Consider the following 19761-nt stretch of genomic DNA (forward strand, 5'->3'; position numbering starts at 1 on the left):
AGCTGAGAGTGCGCCCATGCTGTAGCTTGAGGAATTGTTCCAGTTCTTGAAGGGGAAAAAAAAAAATAAAATGAAACCATTTGCATTCTAACAGTCTTTGGCACCGGGGAAAGCTGTCAACTGTGTCACGTGTAAATAGAAATCCGCTTCCCATTTTTGGTGCAGTTTTTTCATAATTTCTCTTGCCACTCTAATTATCAAAGATATTTTTGTTTTTAAACAAAAATTGTCTCCCACGCAGGCCCCATCTCCTTTCTGTGGTGAAGTGGAAACGATGAATTAGAATATTCTAATCACTTCTCCAGCAACCACCACTGAGGTAAACTCAAGATTATCCTAAGTAAAGAAAACTTACATTGTTCAGGCAAAAAACAGGCCAGAAAATGTTTCAAAGTGCCCCCTCCACCTTTCTCCCTTGCCTCCTTAGCATATGTCTGTTAAACCGAAGGAAGAAAGCAAAACTGGCTTCGTCGAAGTAAAACCCAAATCCCCCGAGGGCACAGGCTTTTCAGATGAACGAATTAAAAACCAGAATTTAGCTCCCTTTAGTGAGCATTTAAGTTCCTATCTGATGCCCAGCAGTACGGGAGAGGCTCCCAGGAATGGTCATCAAGAGCAAAAGGTGATGGGCTTCCTAGGTGGCGCAGTGGTTGAGAATCCGCCTGCCAATGCAGGGAACACGGGTTCGATCCCTGCTCCAGGAAGATCCCACATGCCGAGGAGCAACTAAGCCTGTGCGCCACAACTATTGAGCCTGAGCTTTAGAGCCCGTGAGCCACAACTGTTGAGCCCAGGTGCTGCAACTACTGAAGCCCAAGGCGTCTAGAGCCCGTGCTCCACAACAAGAGAAGCCACAGCAATAAGAAGCCTGCGCACCACAATGAAGAGCAGCCCCCGCTCACCGCAACTAAAAGAAAGCTCTTGCACAGCAACAAAGACCCAACGCAGCCAATAAAATAAATAAATTTAAAAAAGAAAAGAAACTACTCAGATTTTTTAAAAAAGAAGAACAAAAGGTGACCCATCAAAGAGGTTCTGCGCGCTGTCAGTTGGTAGACAGGGATCCTTGTGGCAGGCCCTGTGTAGGGCTGGGTCTGTGTTTTCTCATTTAAACCCTGGATGAAGTACATCCTGCATTTTTAGAAATGAGGGAACCAAGACCGAGGCAAGCCATACAGCTAGTGACGTCTGCGGTAAACGCGACTCCTGTTGGTAACGCGCCCTGGTCCTTCCTTGGTAGTGAGCAGCTGCCCTCTCCTTTAGATCATTTTACAGAATATAACTATTTTGAAGCGGGATGCCATCTGAAGTCATTAGTGTGCAGCGTAATAAGTCCCTTATTAAACATGAAGCCTGTTCGATCAAGTGCTGGTCGAGTGCTTACCAGGTGCCATGCCCGGTGCCTGAGATACAGCAGTGAACCAAACAGACGTGGTCCCTGCCCTCGGGTGTTGTGCTGTGAGGAAGGGAAATGGTCGATAAACAGGCAGTTGATGAATGCTGGGGAGGGTGTCCTGAGAGAGGAAAACAGGGGCAGCCGCCTAGGTGAAATGGTCGGGAAGGCGGACCTCTCTGTGCAGGTGATGCGGGATCTGAGATGGGCAGGATGGCTAAGAGAGAGCCACGCAGCTAGGAGAGGGTCTCGTCCTTTCTGAGACTGAAAAGCCAGACTGGATCGCTGAGTCAGCCAGGCGTAGGAAGCTTGCACTAGGGTTGCCCAGTGCAGTGGTCCTGGGCACCGTTCAGAAATGGGATGTGAGCCGATAAAAGGCAAGGGCTGTGACCCTACAGTTCAGAGCAAGACGAAGAACCTCACCCATGCTGGGGGTCTGGTGCTGGGTGGTCCCGGCCCTTCAGCTGTGTTCGAGTTGTGTGTAGGGCACCAGTGCTCTGGCTCTGCTAAAGGCTCAGCCGGTCCTGCCAACGGGAGAAGAACTGGATCTGATCCCTATACGGGCGCGTTCAGACCACTGAGAATCCGTGGCTCTCAGGAGCCAGAAAGGGACCAACTACTAAGTTCAGCAGCATGCTGGAGGGTCAGAGATCAGGACCTGAGACAGGAGTTGAGGGTTTGCCCAAGCAGGAGGGGGAGTCCCTGCCCCGGGGCTGGTCCTGTGCGCAGAGTGGACCCTGTAATGGGGGGTGGGCCCTATCCATTTTCTTCCTTCTGAAAACTGCTTTATGGCCCAGCATTTAACCAGTTTCTTTGCCAAGAGCTTGTTTGATGTCAAGATTGTTCTGCTCAGACTAATTTCTTTCCTTCTTGCTATGTCAACGGTTATGAAACACTTTACCTCTCTTTCTGTTAGGCTTTGGGACCATCCTAATGGCCCTGTCTGAGGAACTAAAGTGGGTTTTGTTCTACTGTGTGAAGTGATGTGATTATCAGTTTTTTCTCGAATAGTCCAGTGAGCAGCCTCTGGGGTGGGGCACCAGCAGCCCTGCCTCGTGCCCCCCACACTCCTTTTCCATCTCTCTACAGCGTTTTCCTCCACTTGGTGAAGGTAGACCCAGACTCCACCTGGTTCCTCCTGAACGAACTTTACTGCCCAGAGGAGTTCACACCTCCGCACCCCAGCCTCCACCCAGTGCAGCTGCGGGGGGCCACCAGGCAGCAGAACCCCTATGCGGCCAACGTGCTCCACCTGCTCCAGGAGCTGCAGTGACCCTGCCCCTACCCCACCAGGCGGGCAGGCTCCGGAGGAGGTCCCCTTCCTCCCCTGCCAAGGACGGGACGTGGGGCCGACCCCACCCGGGCCGAGAGCGGGGGGTGGTGGAGGCAGCAGAGAAGACTGCCGAGGTGGATTAGACAGCCGATCGATTTATAAATTGATCGATCACACAACTGCTTAGAAACTGGATTGAAGGAAAGCAGCTGACTTATTTATATTTCATACCTGGTGTTTTCAAGTGACATTGTCTGGTAGCTCTAAGGGCTTAACTCCTTAGCTTACCATCTCTGCAGCCCCAGCTGCCTCGCAAGCCAACCCACGCACCCACCCACAGCCGAGAGCTCGAGGACACGTGGCGCGGAGGCCTGTGCTACCCATCGTGTGTGTCCTCGGAGCACCTGAGCACCACGCGGATGTATCACACATCGAGAGTTTTCAGATCACTGGCCTGCAACATGAACTCACACACCTCCCCCTCCTCAAATAAGGAGATAAGAACCTAACCTGTTCTTTGGAAGAAAATGAAATAAAGACACTTCTTGGATGAAAAGTACAATCAAGAACTCACTTTGAAGTTTGTTATTTAAATTGGGTGATTTTTTTTAAAAATGAGTTTATGGGGAATTCCCTGGTGGTCCAGTGGTTAAGACTGAGCTTTCGCTGCTGAGGGCCCAGGTTCGATCCCTGGTCGGGGAACTAAGATCCCATATGCCAAGAGGTGAGGCCAAAAAAAAAATAATAATAATTGAGTTTATGTTCATGAATGGGTAATACAAAGTCATGGTATAAAATCCAAGCAGTACAAAACAATGAGAAGTCCATCTCCCCATCCTCATTCCCCAGACATCTGGTTTCCCTCTCTAAAGGCAAACACTCATGACAGTTTTTTGGATACCTTTTAAGTATCTTTTAACTTTCTGTTATGAATAATGGTATACTGAAGCCCCATGCGCCCATCACGCAGCTGTACCGGCTACCAGCACGTGGCCAGCCCTGCCTCATCCTACCCCTTTTCCAGGGCTTCACGCCCACCCAGCCCCTGCCTTGTTTTGAAGCAAATTCCAGATGTCAGATCCAAACTTTTTTTTTTTAATGTGCAACCAAAATAGCATTATCACACCTAAAAAATTTAGCAGTGGTCCTTTAATATTGTATTCAGTGTTTGAATTTTCCCAGTGTGTTTGAATCAGGATGCAGATAAGGTATGTGCATTGCCATTATCAATATGTCCCTTAATAAATCTGTTAATTTATAGATTCTCCCTCCACCTCTCTTTTCTTTTCCTGGCAAGTTTTTTGTTGAGGAAACAAGGTCATTTATTCTACAGCATTTCCCACAGTCTGGATTTACTGATTACATCCCTGTGGGGGTCGTTTTACAGCCTCCTCCTGTCACCTGTATTTTCTATAAATGAGGAGGCAGAACAAAAGGCTTGATCAGGTGTGATGTTTTTGGTTTTGGTTTTCGGCAGCACTCCTCCCTGGGTGGTATTATTTACTTCCATCAGGAGGTCCCTCATGTCCGATCTCTTCTCGTGAAGTTGGCAGCCACGAGTGGGCCTTGCCTGGACCCACTCATCCATTAGGGGTTGCAGAGCAGCACTGCTGCAGCCCCGCCCCGCCAGCTTGCTTGTAGCTAGAGCCTTGCGTCCCTTCATCAGCCACGCGGCAACCTTGAGGGAGCTTGTGTAGAAAAGGCACTTGATTTTTCTAGCTGGGAGACTTAAAACCCACACGTTGTGTAAATTCAGCTTTGCAGCCCCACCCCCCACCCCCACACCCCGCCACGTGCACCCATCCTGATGCACATGCAGGAATGATGACTGCTTCCTCACCAGACGCATGGTAAGGCACTATCTAGATAACTCCTCCAGGGACACAGATAATCCCCAAGCTCTAAAAAGAAACAAAAACAAACAAAAGATGGTTGGTGTGGGGACCTACTGGAGCAAGGGCCCCCAGCCAGTTCCAGGGAGGCCCCACTCCTTTCTGTTTAGGGTCTTCCCTGCAGGGGCCATGGGATGTCCAGCTGGCTTCTGGTCTGATTCTGTCAGTGAGTCGTCAGCCACCCCCTCCCCCACACCCCTCCCCCCCCGCCACCGCCATCCTTTGGGCCTCAGTTCTCCCACCTGTAAAGTGGAGGGAATGGGCCAGAGAGAGAGCTCTTTTTTTTTAAAATCTTTATTGGCGTATAATTGCTTTACAGTATTGTGTCAGTTTCTGCTGTACAACAAAGTGAATCAGCCACATGTATACATATATCCCCATACCCCTCTTGAGCCTCCCTCCCAACCTCCCTATCCCACCTCTTTAGGTCTTCACAAAGCATCAAGCTGATCTCCTTGTGCTCAAGAGAGAGCTCTTAAGCTTTGGGGATTCTGGGCTCCTCCAGGAATGAGGTGAAATCTGAGGACCCACTCCCCCAAAACATTCCTTCTCCCCTGTCACTTCCCGAAGGGCACCGCATCCTCCAAGCCTGCCTCTCCAGCTTCAGCCCACCATCTCCACCTACCCCTGGGTCTGCTTAGCTGACCTCACAACATTCTGTGTACAATTTCAGAGACTTCACCTATGACCCCACAGGGCCTCCAAGTGAAGAAGCCCTGAAAGAGAGAGATAATCACCTAACTCTCTTCCAGTTTTAAAATTCTGGAATGATTTCCTTTGGGAAAGGGAGGAAGTGCCCTCTAATTGAGGGGATTGTAGAAGGATTCAGAGAGCATTGTTCCTAATTCCACTGGGGACACAAAGTGATAGACTAATTTAATCTCTAGGTCCTGACAAATGAGAAAACAGGTCAGAGAGGTGGCGTGACTTGTCGAGCGTGACCTGGCTCCAGGGAGATTAAAGCAGCCTGCCTTCCTTCCCCGGGGTGTGGCGGGCTGCGATGGCGTGCCGAGAAGTGGGGGGGACATGCACACGCGCACACACACACACACACCCCCTGTGCCATAACAAAACTCGCGCTCTGGGGAAGCCCTCCAAGGAGATGGTCTGCGTGGGAGGATTTGCCGTAATGTTCCAAATATCCTCAAAGAGTTAACACATCTCGAGCTGCTTTCGGATTCCTGCAGGCAGATTGTTGCACTTGATTAAAAAAAAAAAAAAAAAAAACTAATTAGGGTGCCTCTCCAGTTATTATTATATTCAGGCAACTTTAATTTTGAACCTGTCCAGCTGACTCAATCTAGTCCTTGTTAACGTAGGCTTCGCAAAGTGATCGTTTCCCGCTGTTGAAACTTGCTAGTGTCGTGGGGGTTTCTCCTCTCCTTCAGGGTGCACCCTGAGTTCTCTGAGGATCTGTGTGGCTGGAGTCGGGGATAGGGGAGGGATTAACAGGCAGATACTGAAAGGCCTTGCATTTCGGGTTGAGATGTCTGAGGTCTGATCTGCAGGCAGTGGGGGTTCCTGGAGGATTCAGGGAAGTGTAGAGCTGGATGACAGGGATCCTGAGAAGAGCCTGATGTGGCCCTCGGGGGGCACCATACTGTGGAGAGAACAGGGATGTAGAGTTCATCAGAGCTGGGGTTGATTTCTGACTCTGCCTCTTAGTAACTGCGTGACCTCGGTGGGTCACTTTATTTTCCCATCTCTAAAATGGAGTCGCTGCCTCTGCCTCTTGGTGGCTGCTTCAGGAGGAATAAGTGCTGTAGTGTTTATGGTGTTTAGCCTAGTGCCCGGGGCTCAACAACATGCTTTCCTTCCCCCTCTCCCCACCCCATTGCTCGTAGGTTTGTTAACTGCAATATCTACTCCTCCAAAACAGTTATAGCTGAGGAAGTAGATGGTGATGTCTCAGAATGAACTACCCAGGAACTACAGGGGACCACAGCAGAGGAGGGGGTAAGATGCTGGTAAGACAAGTGGACTTTTGGCAGACAGAGAGGATAAAAGGCGTTCCAGACAAGGTAATAACATGCCCAAGGCATCAGGCATACCTATCAATATCTGTACTCATCATACCTCCTTCCCTTGCAACTGACAAGAGACCCAACTCAGACTGGCTTGAGCTGAAAGAAATGTCTGGGCTCCCAGCTGGCTCCAGATCCCACAGCCAGTCTCTGTCTTGTGGTGCTGCTTCCCCCAGTGTTGCCTGGCTTCTCTAGCAGCTTCTCTCTGTGAAGTGTCAAAGATGGCCACCAGTAGTTCCAGACTTATGTTCTTTCCACTGAACAAACCTAGGAGAGTGTGCACCTCCTTCTGACAGCTCCAGCTCGAGTCCTAGGACTTGCTCTCCTAGGCTCAGCCCCTTGGTCACCCCGCCCCAAGCCAAGCCTTGTTCATCCAAGCAGGTGTCCACAAACTTTCTCTGTAAAGGACCAGATGGAGAATATTTCAGGCTTCGCGGGATGGGCTCTCTATGGCATGTTCTTCTTTGATTTTTTTTTAACAATCTTTTGCAAATGTAAAAATTATTCTTAGCTTAGGCGCATTTCAAAATAGCCTTTTTTTTTTTTTTTTTTTTTTTTGCCCTGGGACCTTGGTTTGCGAAGCCCCGATCTGCATTGTCATAGACATGGCTGGAAGCAGATGTCAGGTCAGTTCACCCGAACCATAAAGAGAGGGAACTGGGGTGGACTGGTTTCCCCCAAAATGAAGCATTGCATTTGGTTACCAGGAAAAAGAGATGCAGGCTAGAGAGGGGCCAAAATGACAGGCATTCACCACCCCATATTTGTGGCGGGTGACAAAGGGTGGCTTGGCGGTCTGGGGAGGGTGTGTGTGAGGAGGTTGTGGTCGCCAAGGCCATGTGTACAAAGGGCCTTGACTGTCAACTTGGGCATCTCAGTCTTAAGAGATCCAGGGAGGAGACCTTGGACGGTTCTTGAATGGGTGAGTAATGCACTTAAAGCAGCGTTTTAGGAATATTCATCTCACAGCAGCATACAGGAAAAAATTGGAAGGGAGAGAGCCTGGTGATGAAATTGTGTTTCTGAAAGTCCCAGGACGAGAAAATGTACCTCTTCCATCAACCCCAAACTGTTTGACATGCCGTGGTTCATGGGCAACTTGAGGCACATAAATATGTGCTTTAAAGTTTAAAAGTAAGAAGTGAGATGAATGGAACCTCTGATGAGGCTTCCTCCAGCTTGCTCGGAAGAGTTGAGAAGCCCTAGATATGATTTTCTGCAGCTCCAGCTGTGATGAACAGGGCAGGGTTCCTCTCCTTTTGTGTGACTTACCCCAGCCTCTGTGTCAGTCTTGATTGGAAGCAAAAGTGCCTGTGTTGCCTTTCCTCCAGAGTAAGGAAGAGAGGCCAAATTTCAGAAAATAATTCTGAGTGATGACTGCCTCTGTGGAAGCATTGATTGCTTTATAAATGGCCTTCTCTCCGCACCCCCCCGCCCCGCCCCCCCCCCCCCCCCCCACTGAAGTTTGGAGGCAGTGGCTTTTCAAATTATGCCTGAAAAGCAGCCTGATTTCCCAGAGGAATCATCTCCTAGATTAGGAGCTGTTCTACCTTTTCTGGCACTTTTACCCAGAGTACAAACCCTGTCTGCAAAGGGCGAGAAGGAAGCGGTGCCCACCTCCCTTCAAAGCCTTCAGCACGCGCTGTTTATGAAAATGCCTCTCACTGCAGCCATCTCCTAGCATCTGGAGATGCCCATTCTTGCAGCAGGAAAGGGTTAGAAAGCACCGATGAATGGCTGCCTCCACCACCCCCTTCCGTTTTCCCTCCTTATATAATTTGCCATTCTTTTCGCACAACAGCTCCTTGGGTCTCAACCTGCTCTCTCAATCAGTACCCTCACGTCCTCAGCTTCCTCCCACACAGGCAGGCTCCGAAGTAAGGGAAGCACCTTTCAGAATCTCTGAGGCTGTTTCCAAGGGAAAGGATGCTGGGGGGTGGGGGGTGGGGTTGGAGACAGGGAGAAGTAATGGAGACGTGGAGACGAGTCAGAAGTTTCTTCAAGAAATAAAACACGGGGGACTTCCCTGGCTGTCTAGGGGTTAAGAGTCCATGCTTCCAGTGCACGTGGCAGGGGTTTATTCCCTGGTCGGGGAACTAAGATCCCACATGCCTGTGGCGTGGCCAAAAACAAAACAAACAAATGAACAAACAAACATAACAGGAAATAAAACATGTCACATTCCCCAAGACAGAGGTGTGCGGTGGACACAGACCTTGCTGCACCCCGCCTCGCCTCCGCCCCATTTTCAAGTCCTTTCTTATCTCAAGGACCCCACCTGGCACTCTCACACATTCCACCTGGTGCACTGCCCAGTCCCCTAGAAGGGGACAGAGAGGCCAGAAATGGGAATCGAACTGTGCCGCAATTCACAGGTGACCTTGGGCAGTCCCTCCTCCTCCCCAGGGTCTCAGTTTCCCTGTCTGCTGGGGTAAAGGGTTGGAACCAGTCGGTCTCCAAAATTGCTCCATCTCCTAAACTGTGATTTGATAGTGCAGTGTCGGCAAGTATGTGGGGAAGCGGGTATGTAAGTTGGTACAAGCTCTCTGGAGGTCAGTCTGGCCGTATCTCGTAAATTTAAATGTACACACCTTTTGACCAGCAATTCTGCCTCTAAGAATTTAATACTCACGCATGTGCACAAAGGGGTACATGCGTAGGCAAGTCACTGCAAGGCTGTTCCTGACTTACAGAAACTCACAAATACTGAATGCCTGGTATGTATCAGGCATTATGCCTAATGCTTTACATTAATATCTCAAGAGACTGGAAGCAAAAGATAGGAAGTAACCTAATCATAGGACTTAAAACATCCATCCAGAAGAGACTGAAGCACTCCCTCGCCCCCCAAAAACAGAAACTCTAGTGAACTATACTGAACAATGGTACATCAAAAGTTATAAAATGTTGACTATTTCTTAAAAGTGAATATGGAATTAAAAAGAAAGCAGGAGAAGGGGTTGGGGAAGGAGGGAGGAAGGGATGGAGGGACTGAACTATAGTCCATCCATATAGCAAAATGCATAAATCAATAATGGCTTCAGGAGACTTCCCTGGTGATGCAGTCGTTAAGAATCCACCTGCCAATGCAGGGGACACGGGTTTGATCCCTGCTCCAGGAAGATCCCACGTGCGCCACAACTGCTGAGCCTGAGCTGTAGAGCTCGTGAGCCACAACTATTGAGCATGTGTGCTGCAACTACTGAAGCCCGCATGCCTAGAGCCCATGCTCTGCAACAGGAGAAGCCACCGCAATAAGGAGCCCACGCACCACAATGAAGAGTAGCCCCCACTCGCTGCAACTAGAGAAAGCCTGTGCACGGCAACAAAGACCCAATGCAGCCAATAAATAAATAAATAAATAAATAAATAAATAAATTACTTAATTAAAAAATAATAATGGCTATCAGAATTTTAAATGCACATACTCTTTGACTCAGCAGTCCTGCTTTTAGGAATTTCCTTGTCCATGTGCAAAGATGGTGAACAAAGTGTTCATTGAAGCAACGTTTGGAAACAATCTAAAAGTCCATTCAAAGAGTCTTGGCTAAGTAAGTGTCTTACTAATGTGTAATGTACCAAGTAGCCTTTAAAAAGAAAGAGCTGGTTCTCTGTGTATATCTCCAAGATATATTGTTAAAGAAAAAGGCGAACAGAACAATGCTACTATTTATGGGGGACGGGGGTACTTTATGTGTGGAATATCTCTTAAAGAACACCCAAGTGGCAGCCTCTAGGAAGAGAAGCAGAATCAGTGATGAGAAATCTTTTCACATTGTACCCTTTCTACTCTCCACATTTCTTTTTTCTTTTTTCTTTTTCTTTTTGGCTGCACTGTGCAGGTTATGGGATCTTGGTTCCCTGACCAGGAATTGAACCAGGCCCTCAGCAGTCAAAGCATGGAGTCCTAACCACTGGACCACCATTCCCTTTACTCTTCGCATTTTTAAATCAAATACATGTGTAACTTAGTCACTCACACAAAAAAAGTTATTATTGAAATATAAGACATTTGTGAGTCTATAATTCTGTGGCAAACTCACATTTTGGTGATAGGAGTCTCACATCATCTGGGCTCCCTCTCCTGTGCTGTGGATTTCTCAAGGGGAACCAGGCTGAGGAGGGAGAGGAGGTATTGTTTAAGTCAGATAAGGAAAGGGATCTTGGAGAGGATCCCTTCGGGAGATGGGTTGTGTGCTGTACAGGCAGCCACCCCACGGCCCCTGTGTGCATGCAGAAAGACACAGGGGCTGTGCCACAGCTCATCTGAGCCCCTCAGAACACCCAAGAGAGGCAGGTCGAGCCTCAGAGGCTCTCCTGACTGCCCAGGTAGAATTTAGGGCTCGCACTCAGTGCTCTCGGAGCATTGTACCTTGCCTTCTGCCCCAGCCCCCACTGCAGATCATCCGGCATGCAGCCTTTTCCCTGCGAAGGGGTCGCATCCACGACTGCATCTTCAGCACCTTGGACAGAGCTGTGGCTTGTGCCTTCCTCTCAATGTTAGGCTGACAGCTACCCAGTGGTGGGCCCAAGGCACCAAATAAAGGGCAAAGATAGGATTCAAACCTGAGGCTGCCAACATCACATGATGAGTTACATAATCAGTTACATCAGGTTTATGCAACAATTCAAAATCTGCAGGTTGGAAACTTCAATTCAGTTCAACAAGCATTTTTTTCTGAGGCTTTTTATGTGCCAGGCCCAGAGACAAAAAGACATAAATTCCGTCTCCTAGGAGCCAGGCTCAGAGGAGAGCTAAACAAGACAACCATCATGAGGAGGCAGCAATAAAATCTGGATGGGGAGGAGGCTAGGTGCCGCCGTGAGGAGCACGGCCTCTGGACACAGACAGCCTGGGTTGGACTCCTGACCCTGCTGCCTTGGGCAAGTCTCTTCATTGCTCCGAGCTTTGACAGAATGGGAATAAATATACTATATCCCGGAGAGCATGGTGACAATAAAGTGCCAGACTCAGGGCCTGGCCCCTGGGCAGTGCTCTGTAGGAGTTGGTCGTCATGACGATGATGATACCTTAGAGATATAAGTGGCAGCCCAGACGTTGAACTGAACAGAAACTGGGAGCCTTCATGGAAGAGAGGCCGTCCAAGCTGACTTTGCAGTAAAGAAAAGGAAGGGCCGGACTTCCTAGGTGGCGCAGTGGTAAAGAATCCGCCTGCCAATGCAGGGGACACGGGTTCGATCCCCGCTCCAGGAAGATCCCACATGCCGAGGAGCAACTAAGCCCGTGCACCACAACTATTGAGCCTGCACTTTAGAGCCCGTGAGCCACAACTATTGAGCCCAGGTGCTGCAACTATTGAAGCCCACGCGCCTAGGGCCCGTGCTCCACAACAAGAGAAGCCACTACAATGAGGAGCCTGTGCACCACAATGAAGAGTAGCCCCCGCTCTCAGCAACTAGAGAAAGCCCATGTGCAGCAACGAAGACCCAACGCAGCCAATAAATAAAAATAAATAAATAAATTTATTAAAGAAAAGGAAGGGCTCCTCTGGGAAGAGGGAACAGCACATATAGCACGTGGCTCATTTGGGTGGGAGATGGGAAAAGTAAACAGTAAGGCTGAACAAAAGAACGAAACTTCAGTAAGGGAGGCTGGTCTGTTCTATTCCCAAAGGCAGATGCAACTCTACTTCCAGTGGGCGCTCAGTAGGTGCCTGAGGAATGGGTTGGTTGCATTCCCCCAGGGAAGTTGTTCTCTGTGGCTTTCCTGAAGGGCTCTGACTGGATGGAGGGCAGAGCTCACCCTCGCCAGACCACCCCCAAGCCCTCCCCTCCACCATTCCTGAGGCCTGTTGTGGGGGCAGAACTGTCCCCCATGAGGTGACGTGCACAGGCTCCGAAGGCAGCCTGCCTTTGCCATTTATGTACTTTCCAGCCACATGACCTTTGACAAGTCAGTTTTCTCATCTAAAGATGAGGGTAATAATAGTAGCTTAACCTGCAGAATTTTGGTGAGAACTCAGTGATTTAATGCAGAAAAAGCACTGAGCACTGAGGCTAGTATGTAGTTAACGCCCAGACACAGGTAGCTGTTGCGTTTCTGGAGAGCACCAGGTCCCTGGGAACAGGAGGAAGAGTAAGGCTGAGGACCGGCAGACCCACCTGATGCAGCACAGACTGGGGAGAGCCCATTTCTGCCTTGAGGATCAGACACAGCTTCCTGGAGGAGACAGCTCAGCGTGGGCAGGAGAAAAGGCCGTGGGCCAGCGCCTCTGCTCTCCCTCAGTTTCCACATCTGCAAATGCAGGTAATAATGGACTTGCTGTGAGAATTAAATAAGCTAATGCAAGGCCAGGGTGAGCACAACATGACCTGTGAGCCTCTACGCTGGGCTGCTTAGGGGGAGAGGGGAGTCTGGTGTTAACAAGAGCAAAGGTGTTCAGGACAGTGGGTTTGCCATAGCTACATTCTCAAAATAGACCCTCTATCGGCCATCAGGGAGGATAACACCAAGGTGTGAGCTGACACTCCTGGCTACACAGCTGCCCCTAATCTTCACAACTAGCCATGAGATTGAATGTTGTGCCCATTGTACAGGGGCAGAAACTGAGCTCAGAGGGCTGAAGAAGCAGGTTCCTAAGTTCCCACTGTGAAGGAGGACTCGGGGCCTCGCCCAGGGTAATTCCAGCTTGTGAGCCCCTGCTTGTCTGACTTCTGGGAAGTCTGTACAAAGCAGGGGGTGTGGCCATAGAATTTACACTCCAGTGTGGGAGGCCAGACTTGCCTAAGAAACGTTTTCATTTACTAATGGATTTAATGAGCACAGAACTTCCTGTTTTAAACAAACAAGTGATTAGCATTGACTACTGAAGTGAAAACGGATCCTAACGAATTGCTAATTAGCCTCCTCCTCCTCCTGGGGTCTTTAGCTGGTAAATTTTCTCTCTGGCTACTGTGAGTCCTAGTCAATGGGACTGGAATTCATTCATTCATTCACTCATTTTTCATTCGTTCACCCCACATATATTTCTTGAAGACCTACCATGTGTCACTGTGAACAAGACCAGCAAAACTCCTTCCTTAAGTCTGATTGGAAGACAGTGATGATCAACTAACCTCACAAATATATAATGACACCCTTTTAGGACTGGGAGCTGCGACAGTATGCAACAGGAGGACTTGTTCTTGTCCTGGGGTGGGGGTGAGGTATTCCTCAGAGAAAGCCACCTAGATAGAGGAAGGGACGTTTGAGCCAAGATCTGAAGAATAAGTAGAACTTGACTAGATGAAAGGGGATGGGAAAAAGTAGAAGAGTGCTTCAGATGTCCATCCACAGAACAGCATATGCAAAGGTCCTGTGGTGGGAGGGAGCAGGGTGAGTCCAAGGAAAAGGAAGAGGTGAGAGGTGTGCAAGGAGCATGTATGTGTGTGTGTGAGAGAGAGACAGAGAGACAGAGAGAGAGAGAGAGAGATGAGGCTGGGCGTTAAGGATGTTGGTCTTCTCTTTTGTGGCAGGCAGTGTCAAGTGCCCGGCCCATATCCTTCAGGTTTTACCACCTCCGTGTGCTCCAGCCAACTTCCAGCTGCCCTATGTTTGCATACCTTTGCCTGAGGACTTTCTACAGGTAAAGAAGGTCTTGTGTCTCCATACTTAGCAGGCCTGGAGTCTTGGCAAATTAACACCCTGGGAGCAGCCTTCAGCCAATGACTGATGGAAGTTAATATATAAAAACCACAGATTGGGACTTCCCTGGGTGTCCAGTGGCTAAGACTCTACGCTCCCAATTCAGGGGCCGGGGTTCAATCTCTGGTCAGGGAACTAGATCCCACATGCTGCAACTAGTATTACCTCATTCTGCAACTAAAGATTCCACATGCTGCAACAAAGATCCCACATGCTGCAACAAAGATCCCACATGCTGCAACAAAGATCCCACATGCTGCAACTAAGATCTGGTGCAGCGAAATAAATATTTTAAAAAATAAAAACTAAAAACTGCAGCTCTCCCAGCCCTTGGGATGACTTTGAGGTGCGTGCTCTACACTGGCTCCCAGAGCTCCCTGGTAGGGTGGAGCCCCACTTGCTCACAGTGGATGCTTGCCTGACCCCTCACACTTTCCCTGTCTCACGTCCCACTCCCCTTTTGGTACTTTCTGGGATCAACTCCCCAGTAAACTACTGCCATTAAATCTTTGTTCCAGCATCTGCTTCTGGAGGAACCCATACGAAACCATCCTTTAAACAAGACACAGATATGCTACTCGCCCCCTCTGCACCCTTGCCTGGACACCTTCCTCTCTCTCATTTGTTTCCCTCGCAGCGTGTGGGGCCCATGGGCCATGGTAGCCCAGCTGGGGTCTGCCTGACACTGTGTAGATCAGACCCATCACCTGCATCTTTCTTAGCACCCTGCCTCTGCAATTCGACCTGAGATGTCTTTCCTCTGGGGCAGCACTGTCCAATAGAACTTTCTTCAGTGATGGAAGTGTTTTATGTCTGCACTATCCAATATGGTGGCCACTAGCCACAGGTGTCTACTAAGCACTTGAAATGTGGCTCATACAACTGGGGAACTGAATATTTTATTTTATTAGTTTAGATTTAATTAAATGTGGCTAATGGCTATTGCATTGGACACACAGCTCTGGGATATGCCCTACCCCTTGTAGGCTGCTAAGTTTCCTGGATACCAAGCCTTATGGATGATGGGGAGGGCAGATGATTGGACCCAGCTCTCTGCACCCAGCTCAGCCATCGGGCCCATCAGAGTTTCCTCGGATAGGTCACCAGAAGGCAGCCACTCAGGTCCCAGGGTGGTCAGCAGTGTGGGCCTGTCTACAGACTCCATCATTAACTCCCCCTTCTCTGAATGCAACATCCTTCAGCTGCTCCCTACCCCCTGTACCTGGAGCAGAAAACCTCAAGAAAGAAGCCAAGGTGGCTGGTCTGTTGGCAGGGGGTGGGGCCTGGAGGTGCTGAGTGAGTCACCTCCTTACCCACCAGCCTGGCATCCTCTTGTGTAGTTAATTGAAAAGTTCTCATTGGAGTTGAGGAATAAACATATTTTTCGACTAATATAGTATATTGAACTCAAAGTGCCTAGAGTTCAGGACAAAGGCAGGCTCAGGGGAGGCCTGCTGGAAGTCATCAATATCTAATCTCCCCTTCTTCTAAGTAAAAGACCCTTGCTGTTTATCTAGGCACACAGCTAGTCAGAGTAAAGGTCACACTTTCCCATCTCTCTTGCCATGTGGCCTTGTGGCTTAAGTTCTGGCCCATGATAGATAAGCAGAAATGATCTTTAACTTCAAGCAAGTACCCTTAAATAGAGGGTGTATGCCCTTCTCTCCCTTTTCCTCCTTCTTCCTGGCTGAAAAGCAGACCCAGTGCTGGGAGGTGGAGTGATCATCTTGGGCTTTGAAGAGAAGCCTGGCTAAAGGGATGGTAGATCGCATAGTAATGGGGTAGACATGCCAACTAGTTCAAAACAAGGGTCTTGTGAAATTTAAGGAAGGAGGAAACAGGGCTCCAGAAAATGTCGTTTGCTTAAATAAGATGCTGTAGGTCCAAACTTTGACCCAACCCTTAAAAGCTGTTAATGTCTGTCAGGGACAAATCTTTATTCATCGATTCTTTTATTGAGTTCATGCCATGAGCCAAGACCTGTGCGAGGCATTGGGGACGCAGCAGTACACAGGACACTAAAAGTCTATGCCCTCACAGAGCCTTCATTACCATTCCTGACATTTTATAGCTCAGTGTACATTCTAAAGTGTTTTTACAGTCACCTGCAGTGAAGATGGCATTGAGTTCATGCTTTAAAAATAACCTGCTCCTCAACCAGAACTCTCATACATTGCAGATGGGAATGCAAAATGGTGCAGCCACTTTGAAAAACAGTTTGGAAGTTTCTTAACTTAAACATATACTTACTATACTGCCCAGCAATTCCCTCTTAGATATTTACCCAAGAGAAATGAAAACATGTTCACACAAAGATTTGTGTATGAATGTTCATGGCTGATTTATACATAATAGCCCCAACCAGAAACAACCCAAATGTCCATCAATAGAAGAATGGATAAGCAAATTGTAATACATCCATACAACAGGATACTACTCAACAGTAAAAATGAATGAAGTACTGGCATACACAACATAGAGAAATCTCAAAATCACTATACTTAGTGAGAGAGGCCAACCACAAAAGAGTATATACTGTCTGGTTCAATTTATATGAAATTCTAGGAAAGGCAAAACTAATCTATAGAAAGTAGATCACTGGTTACCTGGGGTTGGGGTTTGGGGAAGGGGATTGATAGCAAAGGGGTACAAAGGAAGTTTGGTGGTTGATGAAAGTATTCTTTTCTTTCTTTCTTTCTTTCTTTCTTTCTTTCTTTCTTTCTTTCTTTCTTTCTTTCTTTCTTTCTTTAATTTTTTGGCTGTATTGAGTCTTCATTGCTGTGTGCAGGCTTTCTCTAGTTGTGGTGAGCGGGGGCTACTCTTCATTGCGATCCGCAGGCTTCTCATTGCGGTGGCTTCTCTTGTTGTGGATCATGGGCTATAGGCGCATGGGCTTCAGTGGTTGCAGCATGTGGGCTCAGTAGTTGTGGCTCACGGGCTTTGTTGCTCTGCGGCATGTGGGATCTTCTTGGACCAGGGATGGAACCCGTGTCCCCTGCATTGGCAGGCAGATTCTTAACCACTGCGCCACCAGGGAAATCCAGAAAGTATTCTTTTCTTGATTGTAATGGTGATTATATGATTGTATGTGTTTATCATATAATGGTGATTGTATGACTGTATCAAATTATACACTCTAAATGGATGTTTTTATTGTATATTAATTATATATACCTCAATGAAACTGATGTAAGAAAATTTAACCACATCATCCATGAATTAGTGAGGAAAAATAACCTCTATTTATACACTGCAATAATAGATAAATTATATTTTTAAGTAAATAAAATTACACAGCCACACTCACAAATATGATAACTTAAGGGAATAGAAACACAGAGATAAATGGAGGCTGAAGCCTCATACCTGCCAAGCTCTGGGTCTGGAAACAAGCAGAAGTGACCAGGAATTCAAGACCAAAAAGAGTTCTTCAAGAAGTGGAGGTCTAGCATAAGACTCTTGCTTGAAACCATATCTTAGGTAACAAGGGGGAGAAGATGCAGGTCTGGCAATTGGTATCTGAGCCATGCCACCTTGACTCATTAACTGCATCTGTGACATTCTCTGATAGCACCCAAAGTTGGGAACCCTGAGCTGCCAATAGGAAGCCCAGTTTGGGACTAGGGTCCTGAGGATTTAGACAAGTGTAGAGAAAGAAAATGGGCAGAAAGATTCCTCTTCAAAATAAGCTTGCAAACCCAAATTCTAAAGCACTTGAAGTAAACTGACAGAGAAACAACCAACAAACTCAGCTCTTAGCAGATGAATTTGTTCATAAGTGCAAATAATAGAGCAATCTGAAAATTCCATTAAAGGTTTAGGATCCTAACAAAGGTAAACAAATGAATAACTTGTAAGAAGAAAAAAAATTTATGAAACAAACAGAACTATTGATGTGAACAAGAAACCATAAGAAATCCTAAAAATGAAAAGTATCACTATTGAAGTGAATTCAGATAGAATAAATTCCAAATAAAACACAATTGAAGAGACAGTTAGTGAATTGAAAGATATTCCTGAGTAATTCACCCAGAATGCAGCACAGAGAGATGAAGAAATGGAAGATATGAAAGAGCAGTTAGGACATAGAGCATATAGAAAGAGTCCAACATATGTGTAATAGAAATTCTAGAAGGTTAGAATAAAGGATGTAATGGAGATACAATATTTAAGAGGGGGTGATGGAGAATATTTCAGAATCAAAATGAAAGTCCTCAGATGAAAAACACATACCATGTGTTAAATATTGATAGAATGGTTAAAAATAAATATCAGGAATTCCCTAGCAGTCCGGTGGGTTAGGGCTCAGCACTTTCACTTCTTGGGCCTGGGTTTGATCCCTGGTCAGAGAACTAAGATCTGGCAAGTTGCATTGCATGGCAAAAAAAAAAAAAAAAAAAAAAGAATCTCAACCAGAAACATTGTAATGATAGAGTAGAATGTCAAAGATTAAGAAAGAAATTGTAAGATTTACAGAGAATAAAGACAAATTGCCTACAGAGGAAATCCAATTGATCTGACAGCAGATTTCTCATCAACAGCAATGGATGACAGAGACAGAGAAATAATATCCTGATCATGCAGAGGGTGAAATATGATCAGCTTATCTCAATACACAGTTACATGGACACTGAAAAAGGAAATCAAATTACAGATATTTTCAGACTTTCATAGATTGATAGTTTACCACCTGTACCCTCACTGAAAGGATTACTAAAGCATGTACTTCAGCAAAAGGGAAAGTGAAAGGAGGAAAACATTAAGTACAGAAGTTGGACAAATATAATCGTGAATCTAAATAATTTCTGATAACATAGACATTAATTTCTGGGATAAACAGTGGAACCAAAATTCTAGACAATAACAAGGATGATGGGGAGGGGGACAACTCAGTTGCTAGTTACATGGTGTTAGAGGGGTTGTCTTGTCAAGAGGAAAATAGATACTGAAAAACTTTATACTGTTAGGAAAATATATACTTAAGTAAGCATGTTAAAAATTAAAATGAAAACACGAAAAGAAATGTCATATACAGCTTTTAAATCAGTGGGGAGGAAAAAGGTTGGGGTGCTAAAGAATGCTATCTATCAAAAGTCAAAAAAGAAGAAAAAAATTAACATAACCATATATACTCACCAACCCCCCCAAAAAATCTCATGGTAATAGAAAATAAACATACACTCAAAATAAGAAGGTAGAAAATAAGTCCAAATAAATTAGTGATCACAATAAATGTAAGTGGATTAAACCTACCTATTAAAGACAGAGACTATAAGATTTTTAAAAAATCAAAATTCAGTAGAAGCTGTGTATAAGAGATATACCTAAGAGAATGACACAGAAATGATGAAAATAGAAAAAGATATACCAGACAAATACTAACCAAAGAAAACTCATCTAACAATGTTAATATCAGGCAAAATAGAATATAATACAAAAAGGACTACTAGGGATAAACTGAGTCATGATATTTATGGTGAAACCAAGAATCCCACCAAGAAGGTGAAAACTCATGAACTTAAAGCTTTTCCTAG

At 46.7% G+C, this 19761-nt stretch overlaps 1 protein-coding gene across 2 annotated transcripts in view; it reads left to right on the top strand.

Moving 5' to 3' along the window:
• The window catches only part of TTI1 (TELO2 interacting protein 1), a 45980-nt gene extending 42755 nt beyond the window's left edge, over positions 1 to 3225 (top strand). Inside the window, exon 8 of one of the 2 annotated variants that reach the window (XM_057703239.1) lies at positions 2483 to 3225. In XM_057703239.1, coding sequence (XP_057559222.1) covers positions 2483 to 2666 — 184 coding nt within the window. In that variant the 3' untranslated portion in view covers positions 2667 to 3225. Of the gene's footprint in view, positions 1 to 241 lie in introns of both variants that reach the window. The other variant, XM_057703240.1, reaches the window with a different exon arrangement.
• Positions 3226 to 19761: the final 16536 nt, after the last annotated feature.

This window comes from Hippopotamus amphibius, chromosome 12 (assembly GCF_030028045.1).
Source record: "Hippopotamus amphibius kiboko isolate mHipAmp2 chromosome 12, mHipAmp2.hap2, whole genome shotgun sequence".
In the NCBI taxonomy this organism is placed as follows: Eukaryota; Metazoa; Chordata; class Mammalia; order Artiodactyla; family Hippopotamidae; genus Hippopotamus; species Hippopotamus amphibius.